Raw genomic sequence first — 14,559 nt, forward strand, 5'->3', positions numbered from 1 at the left:
GTGTTCATTTTGTGCCAAAAAACTATTCAGAAGCTAGAACTCCTTCTCTCCCAAATAAGCACACTCATTGTTTCATTAGTATCTCAAACCCTCTTGAGCTCGTATGTCTCATGCTCTTTGTTGTGCAGATATACAACTTCACTAGTAAGTATTGAAGAACACGTTCACTTCATTTGTTCTTCAAGTTCAGTAGGTAACGGACTATCCTAGACATGGAGGGAGTGAAGTTGGCACATTCTCATATGAAGAAAGCAATAAACTTGTGTCCTTCACCGCCTCTCCCTAACTAGGTTTTTCATATAAACATGGAGCACATCCATGTCTGCTGTGCTCTATGTCAAATACAACACTGACACACTGTGACTGGTATTATCTGCATATACCTGAACAATCTGGTCCTCATCAGAGTTGGGGATGGGGGGGCAGAGTGGAAATCAAGGCACAGGGACACCTTTTCTTCTTGAAAGGTTGGACCAGATGATCTTTTGAGGTCCCTTCCAACCTGGGCTGTTCTATGATTCTGATCCCCTTGAGGCTTTGATCACAGGTTAGCAAAGGTCACTTCGTCAGATGGAAACACTACTTCTGTAACTACAAGCACCTAAGGAAGAACAGGTATCTAGGTATCCAAGATCATACCCATACTGCTGTTTGGAGTGCAAGTCCCCAAATTAACTTATTTGTCACTATTTGCTGGATGCCTGGATAGGTCTGAAGTGGTTCATGTAATGGTTAGGAAGGACCAAACAAAGGATGCCTATCAGTGGGCTTGGCTTTATGCACATGACTTTCCAGGATAGAGTTTTCCCAGATGATATGTAGCAGAGCTGTGGCTTGCACAGAGGTGGCATGTCATTCCAACAGAGGACATGCTCTACAGCTCAGTCTACACCTACCTCACAGTGCAAAGTGTAGTCATATCTGATTTCAGTCCCATGCTAGGATCTGTGCTTGACTGATAACAGACAGGATAAAGCATGTCTGGAAATCCACATATGGTCCTGAACTTACGACCTTCTTTAGGCAGTCACATCCTTTCGTGGCCTTGAGTCTCAGTATTTGATTATGTAAATATATATTGATTAGGTAAATTTATCTACATTAAGATTACTATTGTTCCCAAAAACCTCCTCACAGAGAAGTTCAAACTAAGTCTCCTCCCCACCCCCCTTCACAAGTAAGACTCTGAACATTAAGCATCTGTTTACCTTGTTTGCAACTGCATTGACATTGGGCCTAGCATCATAGATGGTCAGTTTTGAGATTTGCCCATTAGCCTCCCTGATGATATCAAGATATCTTTCATCATCTTTATTCCGCTTGCCACTCATTCCAACAAGGGGTTGACTGCAGCGCATAATAACAGCTTGAGTCTCTGGATGAATCCATGACAGAACCTAATCACATGTCAAAAACACATTAGAAGAAATAAATTTTATTAAAAAATACTAACTTTCAAAGAATGTAACTTAAATTTTAAAGAGATATGAAAATTAACAATTTTTCTTTTATTTCTTCAAAAGGTAATTCCCAGATGTCTCAACTGCTTCCATTTTAGTCTCATAAAATTTAGTAATAATCTTTTAAAGAGTTCATTCTCTTAAATATTTAACTAATTTAAATTATACTTAACCTATATAATCCAGTATATTTTAATATTTGCCTACAAGTCTTAGGTTGCTCAAATAATTATGAACAGCAAACTGGAAACAAACATAGCAATGCCTGCTGAAACTAAGAAGCAATTCAGAAGAATGAACTCATTGTAGAAACAGTGACTAAGATGCTCCAATTCTACACGAACAACTCTTCCCTTTTTTTTTTTTTGAATAAGGAAGGAAAGTTGAACCTTTCTGCAGCATCTTGAATGTTTCCCCTTCTCTTTAAAGTACATTTTGTTCCTCAGCCCTCTTTACAAAGAGAAGGCACTGGAGCAGAGTACATGCTGCCTTCGTTGTTCTTCTAAGACAGAGGAGACTTACCACAAACAAGACATAATGAGCTGCCCAAGGAACCAATTGCAGTGCAAGAAAGTAAAGATAAGCACCCCAAGAAGCAGGCAAAAACTGCAAATTCATCATTGAAGAATATCAAGGAACAGTATTCTCACCCAGTCTGAAAGTCATGGGTTACAGAGTGAAAGAACATCAGAGTTAAAGAAAAAAAAATCCTCAGAAAGTATTCACTCCTGAAATACAACCCTTAGTTGTGTATCTAGGAACACGACCTGTAAGTGTGTGTGCGGGCGAGTATGACTGCTTATTTCCTGACAAGAATAAAATTACTATTACTGTACAGGCATACAAAAGCTCTGTCATGAATTTTGAGATGACAGAGAAGATACAACTAGGTTATAAGATCTATACGCACACATTATATATTTAACATATACGTTTTATACATGTTATACATATACATATGCGTGTATATATAGTAAATTTATAATTATAGGTCTAGCTTGTCAGTAAATGCCATATCTAATAAATATTTATCAGATTGCATTTTGCATCTGTTTGAAATTAACTGATTCAAGGCAGCTTTCTGATACTGGCTAAGAATCTAGCACCTCTTCTGAGTTTGCCAAATTGAAATATTAGATAAAACAAATTGTACTGTGATATAAATTAATATTTTCTGTAGTGCTCTAAAGAGCTGATACATAAGAATTCTCTTACCTCAAAGAATTTTACTTACAGAAATATACCCAAAAAGTCAAATGGGTTTATCCTAAATCCCCCAGTCCCATTCGAAGGGCTAAAAAGCTCAAGAATTCACTACAGAGACTATGCATGAGGTCTTATTTTAGGACAGACCATTGGAACTATGTTTAAATGCCATGTGCTTTTCTTACAGAAGAAAAACATTTGCTATCACTTTTTATGTGCATCCAACAATAGCCAAACCAGTACAGATGGCAGTCTAAGGCTCATACTTCATTAAGAAAAGGGAATCTGCAATGCTGGCCATTATTATTGGAAAAGTAACAACAAAATTGGAATGGGTGATTGTTATGGGGGGAAAAAAAGGAAACGTGGCTTGGCCAAGACACTAGATTCAAGCAATAAAAACCACCAGCCCATCAAAACTACTTTGCTGTATCCATTTCCAAAAAAACCCACCCTCTGTGTCACATTCACCAAAATTGTTTGGATGCATACCTAAAAGTAGCTACACTGTAAGGTAACTTTCATCACATAATACTCACCGGGATTCTATTTCGGGACCTAAAGGCAGCAACTTTCTTGAGATCATCATCTGTTGCATTATATGGCACTACTAAGAGCGACGGATATGTGTCACACAGTCCATAATGTTCATTAATAAAAGTTACTCGCCACCGTTCATTAGGCAGTCCCTAAAACGTAACACAGTTTTTCAATGTATTTTTGGCTGTACAAATAATAATTCTGCTCTTTAATTTTATATGACATTATGGCCACATGGTGGCAACAACCTACCAATTTAACCTAAGTACAGTACTGTTTCAAAACAATTAGAGAAAGATTACAAGAACACACAAATGAGCTCATTGCTGATGGATTCACAGCCTTAAACACCACAATTCTATTCTTAAAACAAGTTTCAAAACAATGACTAAAACTAGTAGATGTATTTCTTTAACTGTGGGATTGAGGAAAGAAAATTGCCTTCTCCCCTCCCTCAAAGCTCTGCTTTTCCATTTTGCCTGCCGAGAAGAGACTATGGTCCTGACAAAACAGGAGGAAGAAGTCTCATCTCAACATTTTTTCCCTGTAGCCTGCCACTACCTGCGGGTTAAAAATAAGATTCAGGATAGCTTGCTTCTTGAGAAACAACAACTTTTAGTTGCAGTCTGCTCAGCAAGGCATTTCACAAACAGCAGCCAGGAAATTGAGAAAGACTGATAAGGCATACGCACATGCACAGTGGGGTTGTGTGGGTGTTTGTATTTTACCTTTTTTGGGTCTTAGGCCTCTAAACCTTCAACCAAAAAACTATGAGAAGAAAAAAAAAATCCAAGAAAGTTCTTATTGTGTGCTACTTAATTAAAAAAAAACATCTTTTTTAATGCAAAAATAAAATTGTCTAAAAGACATTTTAAAAATTTTATGTATCATCCTCTCTCATTGACATTTTTCAAAAATCAACTAAAAAGCAAGGTAGAATACTGACAGACATATAAATAACTTCTGTAAGAGCAATGCAGTTTCTAAAATGAGCTGATGTTTTTGTCCCTTCACTTCAGGAAGAAGTAGACCAAATCAAAGTCCAAATCAAATCTATATTTAGGAGACTGTAGTTACATATTTGCACATTCTTCCTGCCCCCTGCTCACTTAACAGTGGCATCTTGTAAGAAATATCAATAACTTCCCCTCAAAGAGCAAAGACTACCTTCCTGTGACATTCTAATTTTTTTAAAGGTTCCACTGTTTTATTTCTTTTTTTTTTTTTCCCAAGTTTTATTTCCATCTTCTCCCATTCTCAGCTCCCCCCACAAAAGAGCCGATAACAGAAATGCACAAACAATAATTCCTCTGTGTGAGTTGTCAGATATGAAATCACCAGGCAGCCGCAACTTTAATAACTCACTTGTCTCCTGTATTCGGACATTGGATTGTACACCATCCATCCATTTTCAGAAAACTTCTCTTCATTTGCAAATGCAAAAAAAAGCTGTAGGATGTAAAAGAAGCTTATTACACCAAACTGACTGAAAGGAGCAAATATGAGGGGACATCATCAGTTAAACTCTAATGCCCGCCACAAAATATGACTGACTTTTCCATGCCAACCACCCTCTCTCCATTTAAATCTGATATTTATAAGACTGTAAAGCAAAAAGCAAGAAGTCATAAACAACACAGATCTACTAATGAGATAATGAAAATATGACAATAGTAAAAAACAAGGAGTAACAAAATAATAAAAATGACAAAGCTTAAACTGTTGGATTTTTTTACTGTCAGGATGTTGAAATGTTTTTAAATAGTTTATATCCGTTTATTTCCCATATTTCATATCCTTACCAAATAAACTACCATCTTCTTACCAAAATTTCTCCAATAGGTACAGCTGCAATTTGTACACAAAATATTAGACACTAAATTGAAAGTGTAAAAAGGTTTTAATTGCTATTCATTGCCATCAGGAAACAGCTGCCTTTCTGCATCCCCTCCTCAATTGGTCCTTACTAACAGAAATCAGGTTTACTGTAAAACCCCTTGAAAATTAAAAGTTGTCATTAAAAATTAAAAAAAAAAAAGTTGTTAGCAGGTTACACTACCTACTTTGCTCTTGCTTTGTTGCTCACTTTCAAGGCTCATGTATATAACACAGCATTCTCACTGAGGATTCTGACAACTTCCTAACACCTTTTAGCGTGTCTTTCCTTCTCCTTTCAACCAATTCCAAGTGGGCTCTATTACCTAACTAACCCTTTTTTTTTCCTTGGTTTGTTTTTATGATTTATGATGAAAGCAAAAGTAATGTTTATTTTAAGAATCTCCATCGAGAAAACCGATTTCAGTGGCTTACAAATTCTTCAGATGCCAACTGGAGCATGAAACTAAGTTGTTTTTTTAAAAAAAAAAAAAGAAAACGCAGAAGGGAATGTGTTGTCCTGAGCTAACTGAGCAGCAGCAGCCAGAGCACAAAGCATTCAAAAGCCCATCAAAGCTCATTTGTAACAATAAAGCTGAAAGCCTTCTAGCTATTCAAAGATATTAAAAGAAGAAATTGAATGCTAAACTGAACATCCCAAATCTATATAATTTTCTCAGGCGTAGACCTGAATGACACAGAAATGCAGAAAACCAGGCAAGCAAGAAAAAAACTGTGGTTCTAAAGTGCCATGATTACCTCTACGCAGGTAAGGCAATGCTTCGCAAGTGCACCATAGGCCCAGATGGAGGTTTCTTTAGATCTTATCAAGGCAGACTCTAATGGCTCAAGGTGATTCTGTTTAGCCTAATGTTACAACGGTTTAAAGAGTAAACAGCTCTAATCAAAACACAAAACTGAATCCCTCCAAGACAAGGGTTTTTTCCCTCATGTATTTCAAATCAACAACTATTTTAAAAGGACGTTACTGCTCACATAAGATACTTTACCCCACTAGTTTTAGAAACTGGAATTTCAAATTAAATCAGTATTTTAAATCAAGTACATTCATTGGCAAGTTTGCAGAAGTAAACAATGCATTCCCAAGTCATGTTTTCTGAATGTCTTCACCATTTTTAAAGGTGTAGGCCTTCAGTACAAGTAAACATTACAGATTCTTTTGGCAAAGTAATCTGCTATCAAGTGGAATGGAAGGAGAGATGAAGAAGGGAGAAGGAAGGAGGTAGACATCAACTGTATCAGGAAAAAAATCATTCCATTAGAAGCAGATGCAAGTATCAGAAGTTAAACAAAAAATTGAAAAACGTTGTTTGTTTGTTTTAATTGCAAACTAGGAATACAGCAAAACAGGAATAGCACTATCTAAAGCAGTAGATACAACTGATTTGCTGAACTATGAATAACTAGCTACACACAAGAACCATCCCCTCCTCCTCAAAGGAATTTGCTATATCCCAAAGAGCAACTATGCTAAGAATTCACCAAGGAACCAGAGACAAAGAACCTCCTAACAGTAGGAAACAGAAATGCTGGAATCCTAACAGGTTACTTAAAAGATGTCTCAAAGGCAGGAATATGTTATTTATTTAAGTTGCTACTTAACTACAAGTTTCCTGGTGAGAACTTAGAAATTACCCAGCTTAAGCCCTGATAAGTAAAATACATGATTTTATTACAATGCACTCTGAGAACTGTTACATAGAAGATTTTACTGATAAAAGAAGGTGCTACTCCAAATTAGAAATAAACAAATGGCAGCTATGCTGCTCATATCACTCACAAAATAAGCCACAAGAAATCAGATGGAAAAGTGTATTTTGTTTTCACTTTTTAAAAACCAGGGTTAAATTTACTATGCATGAGGAAGGGATGGACAGAATCCTTCCCAAAAGAACAATGTCCAACTGTGTACAGCATGTTTCATTTAAAACGCTTAGCTACAGCACCTTTACGACATCTGTTACAAAAGTTTTCAGTCACACAACCCACAACTATTAAAACTGACAATTAAGCCTCATCAGTTCTGTTGACATTCCACATAGGGCAAATTCTTCCCATATTGCTCAAGAAAAAAAAAATCATTAGTAGCATGGATCAACCAGCAAAAATCTGAAGTCTAAAAAATAACAGAACACTACAATGAATGCAAAGGTTTATGGAGCAAAGTTTGGACTTAAATTTTTATACGAGTAGTTCAGAGAAAACTCTTGGAAGTATACTCCAGCAACAACAGTATTTAAAAATGAACAGTATCTAGAAACCCTAACACTAAAAATTATTTTTCTTCTGCAAGACTTGACTAAATTGTAACAGAAATTTATATACGCACATTTATATGTGCGCATTGTGTACAGGCTGTAAAGTCTGGCTATGACTGAAAGTCTTCCTCATTGTACAAAAGAGATTAAAGATCTGAATCCCACCCCCATCCCCCCCAAGAGCCTTTCCCTTAAGCTTTGAAACATTCTGCAAAGATGGCCTGAACTTTAGTCCAGGCTAAATACTAGAGTCTGAAATACAGCAACATCCCCACCCTACCTTAGGCCTGTCTCTCACAACAAAATATACAAAGCAATATATAAAGCAGTTTCAAAGATTAAAAATGTTTCCTTTTCCCCTCTGACAATCATAGCATGGTTCCATTCAACAATATACCGTTTAAAGTAATTCCTCAACCTAAGATTTTCGTACATTCACCTCCACTTAAGCAGCTCATTAGACGGAAGCAAAATTTGTATTCCTCTGTGTATTCCAAAATGACACAGCAGAAAAGTCAGAGTAGCAGAATGTGCATTTGAAACTCTGCATCCACTTCCACTCAAGCAACCCACACTTACAACCATTTTAATACTAAGAATCAGATACTTAAGCAAAGATAAGATATATGCTTGGATACAATTATATTTTCTTATTTGTGCCAGTACAACCCATATTTAGCACACATTTGTACACTACTTTTATTTATTAGAAACAAAATGTGATAATGAGCAATGTGAAGTGATTTCTATTGAATAACTTTTTTTGTTGAATTGGACCTTTTATTATTCTGATGCACCAAATTGACAAACCCCATTACAGTGGACAAATCAATGTGATAAATACATATTTAGATCCCATAAGGGTTTGTTATAGTTCAGGTAAGCTTCACATACGCACTAACAACGCACGTATTTCCACTTTGTCCTAAATAACCCAAGATTACAGATTAAATGCAGTATGTTTGTATCCGTATGTCCTATCAACTTAACATTGCTGAAGCTTTCACGTCACAGTGCACATAATCTCAATGCAATTTTACAGTGCAGCAGGCAGATGGGACAGAAAGAAATCACGGGAAGAAGAAATTATGCTATTTACAATATATCTTGAACAGGTTCTCACAACACTTGACATAAGATTTGAGAGGTGCTATCTTAGTGAAAATACATGGCTTAGATTTTTGTCGATACAGGTTCCTTCATATTAGTTCCCCTTACATACACACACCTCTTGTGTCAGGATGAAAACAGGGAAGTCACTTCACTGCCTACAGGCATTTCATATGGACCAGCTGGGTGCATATTTATATCTTTCAGAGCACAGAGGGCAGAGGGAGGTCAGAGAAGCAAACTACATGACCAGCTACAGGAATTGCACGACTCCACAAAGCAGAAAAGCCCTACCAACATCTCTCAGTGCGTCATTACACACAAAGGCAAGCCTTTCAAATGCCAGAGTATAATAAAAAGTTGGCCAGTTCCAATCCATGCCTTCTTCACACATCTTTCCTTCCCTCCACCATCTATGGTACATCCCTGCTAGACCCTCCTTCTCCCCAAACAATACTTTAGGTTCTCTGAGCCTCCACTCATTTCTTTCTTCCCTTCACACAGAAAATTCCATTCCCTTCTCTCCATGCTGCCTCTCCAACAAAAAGCACTTCTCCACAGCTCCTATTGCACCCAGACTATTTTCCCAGGAATTAAATGAACTGCAGCTTCATTAGATGTGTCTAAATTTGATAAAAACGGTTGCAAATTTAAAAAAAAATAAAACCTACACACAAGAGACGTTCAGGTTCAGAGCAATACTGCAGTAAAATAAAAGCATGTTTTGGGTTTTTTTAGTTCAGGAACAGGCTTTTTAAAGTCATGAACGTATAATCAGAAAACATAGCTGTGGTTTGTACAGGTATACCTGAGTCAAATCTAGATTCGTTTGGTTGGATACTGACTAAGTACAAGCAACAGGACAAGTTTCAGGTAGACTACCTGCTCAATAAATCGGTGTTTCAGGCAGCGAGCCCGAGCTGGCCTCTCTCCTCTCAGCACTGAGACCACCTAGCCGAAAGCCACTTGAATAAAGCATAGATTTACCTTAAGTTATACTGATTACTGGTTTTATCTCGCATCTTGGGTTCAAAGCAGGACAGTTTGCAATCACTTCTAATGTACTGATCGTATTTGTTCTACGTTTGATGGAGAGTAGTGCTACATGTCTGATGGAAACCCATCAATTCCTGTTAGCCTAGCAACTAATTAAAAATCAGTTTCAAATTCTTTTCAGCTGCCATGGGAAATAGAAAGAAGAAATCAAGGAAAGCATTAATGTAGTAAGAAATTAAAAAAAAGTATAGTAAATCAGAAAACTTATGGGGTGCAAGGCTTGTGACTTACCAATACCTGTAGTTAGTAAAAACAAGTAAGACACATAATACATCAGTTAAGATTTTTGCAAAAGCAAATGAAAGCCTCCTTGCATAGAATGGAATTATGGATTTCATTGGAGATCCACAGTCTAAAAGCAGAAGACTCCTGCTTCACTTGAAGCAGAAGACTACTACTTCACTTTAAAAAAGGCTTTCAAATCTTGTAACATTTTTGGTAAGATACTTTTTATGCTTCACTGTGCAAATAATTCTGTTTACTTCCTTGCAGGTGCTAACCCACAATTTCAACACACATAGACTCTTTTTTAGTCCTCCTACAGACTAAGTGCTTGCCTTCAACATTCAATTTATCATTACCATTTTGCACACAAAAATAATATGCGATACACTGGTTGCTCACAACACAATGTAGTTCTGCGAGATAAAGGAAAGAGCAGCTGCAATCTGACAATACAGTTTGGCAGGCAGTCTATTTACAATGAGTTATATATTTCCTCTATTTATGGAATCATAGTACATAAATACATGTTGTACATTATCATATCACATATATACAATTTATTAAATATTTGACCAATCTTTATGCATTACAAAAGAAGAAAGCAGCACAACTAGAACAAGGTGTTAAACACATGCAAAGCAAGTCAATTGTTTTTTTCTATTTCTTAGTGATTTATAATGTATGAAAAGCATAAACCACTAAGCTTTTACTCAGTGAAAAGGCTATCAGTTTCTCAATGAGTTTAAAAATAAAGATATTGTTAGCCTTGCCATTACTACAGCTCAGCCCTTCTTAACTGTTCATCTAAAAAACTAAGATCAGACATTGTAGTATTTACATAATTAACTTCTGATCATCTGCTAATATGTTAACCTTACACCATTATTGCACTAAGACTGACATAAGTCGTTCAGAATGAAGCCTTGAGTCAAGATGTTTTTTGCAAAATCAAGTGCTCCATCAGAGAGGCACCTGTGTCAGGCCTCACTGACTTCTAAAATCATCTTTGTAGATCCAACAGCAATACTAGCATGATCTGATTCTCGGACATTTCAAATTACCAGAATAACTAGCTACATCAGGAATGGGAGAGGTCACAGTCAGCAAGCATGACAACCAGTGCCTCTCATCAAAACTGGCTTTCCCACAGAGCTATCATGGTTAGAAATAAATACGTATTATGCAGGTATTATGGTGGTGAATAATCTTATAAAATGATGATGTGTAGTTTCAAGATAAGATCAGGAAGTAAAGCAGCTGCTATGTAGAAACTAAACTACAGAGACTAAATATATCTCATCTTTTGTGGAGTACTACAAACATTTAATTTTTGGAGGTTTGGCTTTTTGGTATTTTGTTGGGTTTTTAAAAAAAAAAAAATTTAAAAACACTTTCAGCAACAGTTTTCTTTCAACTAGCACAAGTTTTCAAATGCAACAGAGGATTATGGATAGCAGCTCTTTGTTCCGTATCAACTAAGCTGTCAGTCAGATGAGCTATCAGATTTTACATTATGTTATTGAACCAAGGAGATCTGAACCAAACCTATACTCAAACTGGAGAGACAAGAACTAGCTTCTGGAAGTAAGCACATAGGACAATGTTGAGACACTCATGAACAGCTGTGAACAGACCTGTTATTATAGGCTCTCAAACACTGCTGTTGGGATGGTGATGGAGAAAAATCTTGAAAACAGTAAGTACACTCAAATAAGAAATTGGGCTGTATTTTACCATTCATTTGCCCAAGAACAGTACAGCAAAAAACGGAAAGCAAGGCATCTCTGAAAGTCCTCGTTTAGGATCAGCTCTGAGTGTGTGTGTGTGTGTGTGTGTGTATATATATATATATATATATATAAAAAAAAAAAAGATACAGATAAAAATCAGGGTAGTAAAGGTTTAGACCTTTATTGTCCCGATGATGCCTTCTTTCCACTGCAGAGCTGCACAGACATCAGAACTGCTGAACCAGCTGAAGATCAAGGATGCAGTTCCACAAGGTAGTCTGAGCAAAATTACGTTTCACACTGCTGGACACCCCTCTCTTTTCTCTCTTGCCTGGTCCCTGTTCCATTCACATGCCCCCCCTTACACTGGTAAGCATACTGATTTCAAACCAGGTCTCCTGAAACTATTAAAAGTGGCACAAGACTAACTCAGAAAACAGAATATTTTGTGCTGGATAAGTGAGCTACCTTGGCTTACTTGATTATCATACAACTGTCAGTAATCAACCACATGGCTGGAAGGAAACAAGAGAAGAGCAAGAGCTCAGTATTTGAGTGGCAGAGGGCTGCCATTTTCACCCAGCTGTCATGTGAAGCCACAAGATATTCTTTATAAAAGATCTCCCTGATCAAGCTGGCTGCATGGTCAGAGTGTTAACCTGTGTTCAAAGGAGAAGGCAGGCATGTGCAGCCCAAATATCGTGTCTTAGACAGTGAAACTTTGTCCTAAACCAGCCTCTGAAAGAGGCAGTTCCATCATTCCTCTTCATTCACATCCACCCATAGATGCCCCGACCCCATCCTCACATTGGGCTAATGAGGAAATGACTCAGGGTAAAGCTTTTATTTTTTTTTTCTCTTTTTTAGCTTTAGTCCCTTTCAGTTCCCTCTCTGGTTCATTATGCAGCCTCAAACTCATGCAGGGAAAACCAAGGCAGGAATGAACAACCAGGCAGAAACATCCATCTCTGGCAGGATCAATTTAAACCACTTGCTGAAATACGGTGGAAGCGCACTAAAAATACAACACACTTGCTTAGCTCATTTTAAAGTTAAGGGCTCATCCCCATCGTGACATTAGAAAACAAGGACAGGTGCAACTTCATGATATGACATAGGCTCACTTTGTTTCCCTCCAAAGTAGTCATAATTTCTAACGGTTATACCCTGCTCCAGACATAGCTAAGATAGAAAGTACGGCCATTCTCCGTATCGTCACTATCTTCCCAAGTTTTGTGCTTCACTGAATCTGAAGGTAAAAATTACCTCTGCCTTGAGTGAGCCTTTTGTTATTGAGCATAATCTTTATTGGCAAGTTACATTCAAAATGGGCTAGGCCATGATGAGCTTTACTACGTTCAAGAGGTGCAACAAATCAAGCAGGAAGTGGACTACTCCATGCATTACTCACTACCATCACTAGACAGGAACACCGGGTCTTTTTGGATGACAAAACCTAATACAAGTCCACATCTCATCACCATGTTATTCAAGCCCTGTAGTTGGATTGGACACTATAAAAACAAAAATCCCACACGGGACTCTCCCAAGTCAGTTACAACTTAATTTGTCCGCATTCACTACATGCAAATCCACACAGGTCCTCAATGTAAAGGAAAAAAAAAAATTCTTCACCATAAGAATGATTAAATATTGGATGAGATTGCCCAGAGACGTGATGGAATGTACCTCACAGGAAATACTCAAGACTAGGCTTGACCATGCCCTGGATAACTTAATCCAAGGCCCTACTTGCAACAGAAGCCTAGACTAGATGATCTCCAGAAGCCCCTTTTGAGCTAAACTTCTCTATAATTTGATATTTCTACATATAGTTTTCTCTCTCTTTTCCATCATCCTTTCAAAGTCCATATCCTCTTATGCTTTCAATCAATCATCCTCTATTTTAAGATGCATAAAATGCCAGCAGTAGAGTTAGATATATATTCTCTTCTACAACAGTTTTCTTTGTGAGTACAACTCCTCACACCTACCCAAATGTAGAAATAGCGGTTTCATGTCTTAAGACCTATTTGTCAACACTACAAAATAGTCTAAGTTTTGCATTTATTTTTCCTTATGCTTTCATTCCACAGACTGTTTGCATACAGAATGCAGAATTTCTGGAAAAAAAAAAAAAATTAAAGGATTCAATGTTTATAGAGTATTGATTGATGTGTGTCTTTGGAGAAAGAAATACGATTCTTGATGCAGCAAGAACAAAGTTCTTAAAAATTCATAGCAGAACCCTCCAACATTTTGTGAAATGACCTCTTATACAATTATCCTAAACGAAAGCACCCCAATAAAACGTAAACTGAATTTTACAACACAAAATAAAGAATTTACTGAAGAGATGTCAAAATGATCCACCAAAGACAGTACACAGATTTCAGCAAAGAAACAAAGGATGATGGTTAGTTATCATTGTCATTCAATTCCTTCCATAAGATGTTTTTTTACCTGAAATAAATCTGTGTAAATTCATTACTGTATTAGCTGCCTGTTATATTTTTCATCAGTTTCATCAATAAAACAAGTGTTGTTTTACCATGCCTTCTTTTCCTGAAGTAAAGCTCTTGGTGATTCATATTTATCATTGCCTTGGAGACTGCCCAATAGTTTAACATTTTCAAGAAATCAGGTAAGGCATGTACTAATATATTTCCTAATTAGGGAGGAAAACTTGCAGTCTCTAGGCAATGAAATCTGTATGGATCAGAGGTGCTCAGTAGTTTACCTGAAGTATAGCATATAGCATCCATAATTTTACAAATACATAGATATGTGTTGTAAGTATACAAAACTAAAAATATTCATTCTCTTTAGTTTATGCTGACACCAGATTCTGTGGTTATTCTTTTTAAGCAGCCATGATATCCATCAGTAGGTCAAACAGTTAAAGTTAACTGGCAAGACCACTTCATTAAGATAACTCAATAGTATAAATGATGTAACTTACCAAGTTATGTGACTGGGGAAAAGCATATTTTGTGAGGACTTCAAATATATCTCTTCTACTGTGCCCCTCTTGTTTTAATGCAAACCGTAAATTTCTCATGTCCTAAAATAAAGGCA

General features: G+C 36.8%; 1 protein-coding gene across 1 annotated transcript in view; it reads right to left on the reverse strand.

The window, feature by feature from the left end:
* Positions 1 to 14,559, reverse strand: part of MTM1 (myotubularin 1) — a gene marked incomplete at its 3' end in the record, with an annotated part of 42,367 nt that overhangs the window by 11,849 nt on the left and 15,959 nt on the right. Inside the window, exons 6-9 of the mRNA XM_082004120.1 lie at positions 14,444 to 14,545; positions 4,572 to 4,655; positions 3,206 to 3,355; positions 1,209 to 1,397 (exon numbers count right to left, since the gene is read on the reverse strand). Coding sequence (XP_081860246.1) covers positions 1,209 to 1,397; positions 3,206 to 3,355; positions 4,572 to 4,655; positions 14,444 to 14,545 — 525 coding nt within the window. The remainder of the gene's footprint in view (positions 1 to 1,208; positions 1,398 to 3,205; positions 3,356 to 4,571; positions 4,656 to 14,443; positions 14,546 to 14,559) is intronic.

Source organism: Phaethon aethereus (genome assembly GCF_964289735.1).
Source record: "Phaethon aethereus genome assembly, chromosome: 10".
Classification (NCBI taxonomy): domain Eukaryota; kingdom Metazoa; phylum Chordata; class Aves; order Phaethontiformes; family Phaethontidae; genus Phaethon; species Phaethon aethereus.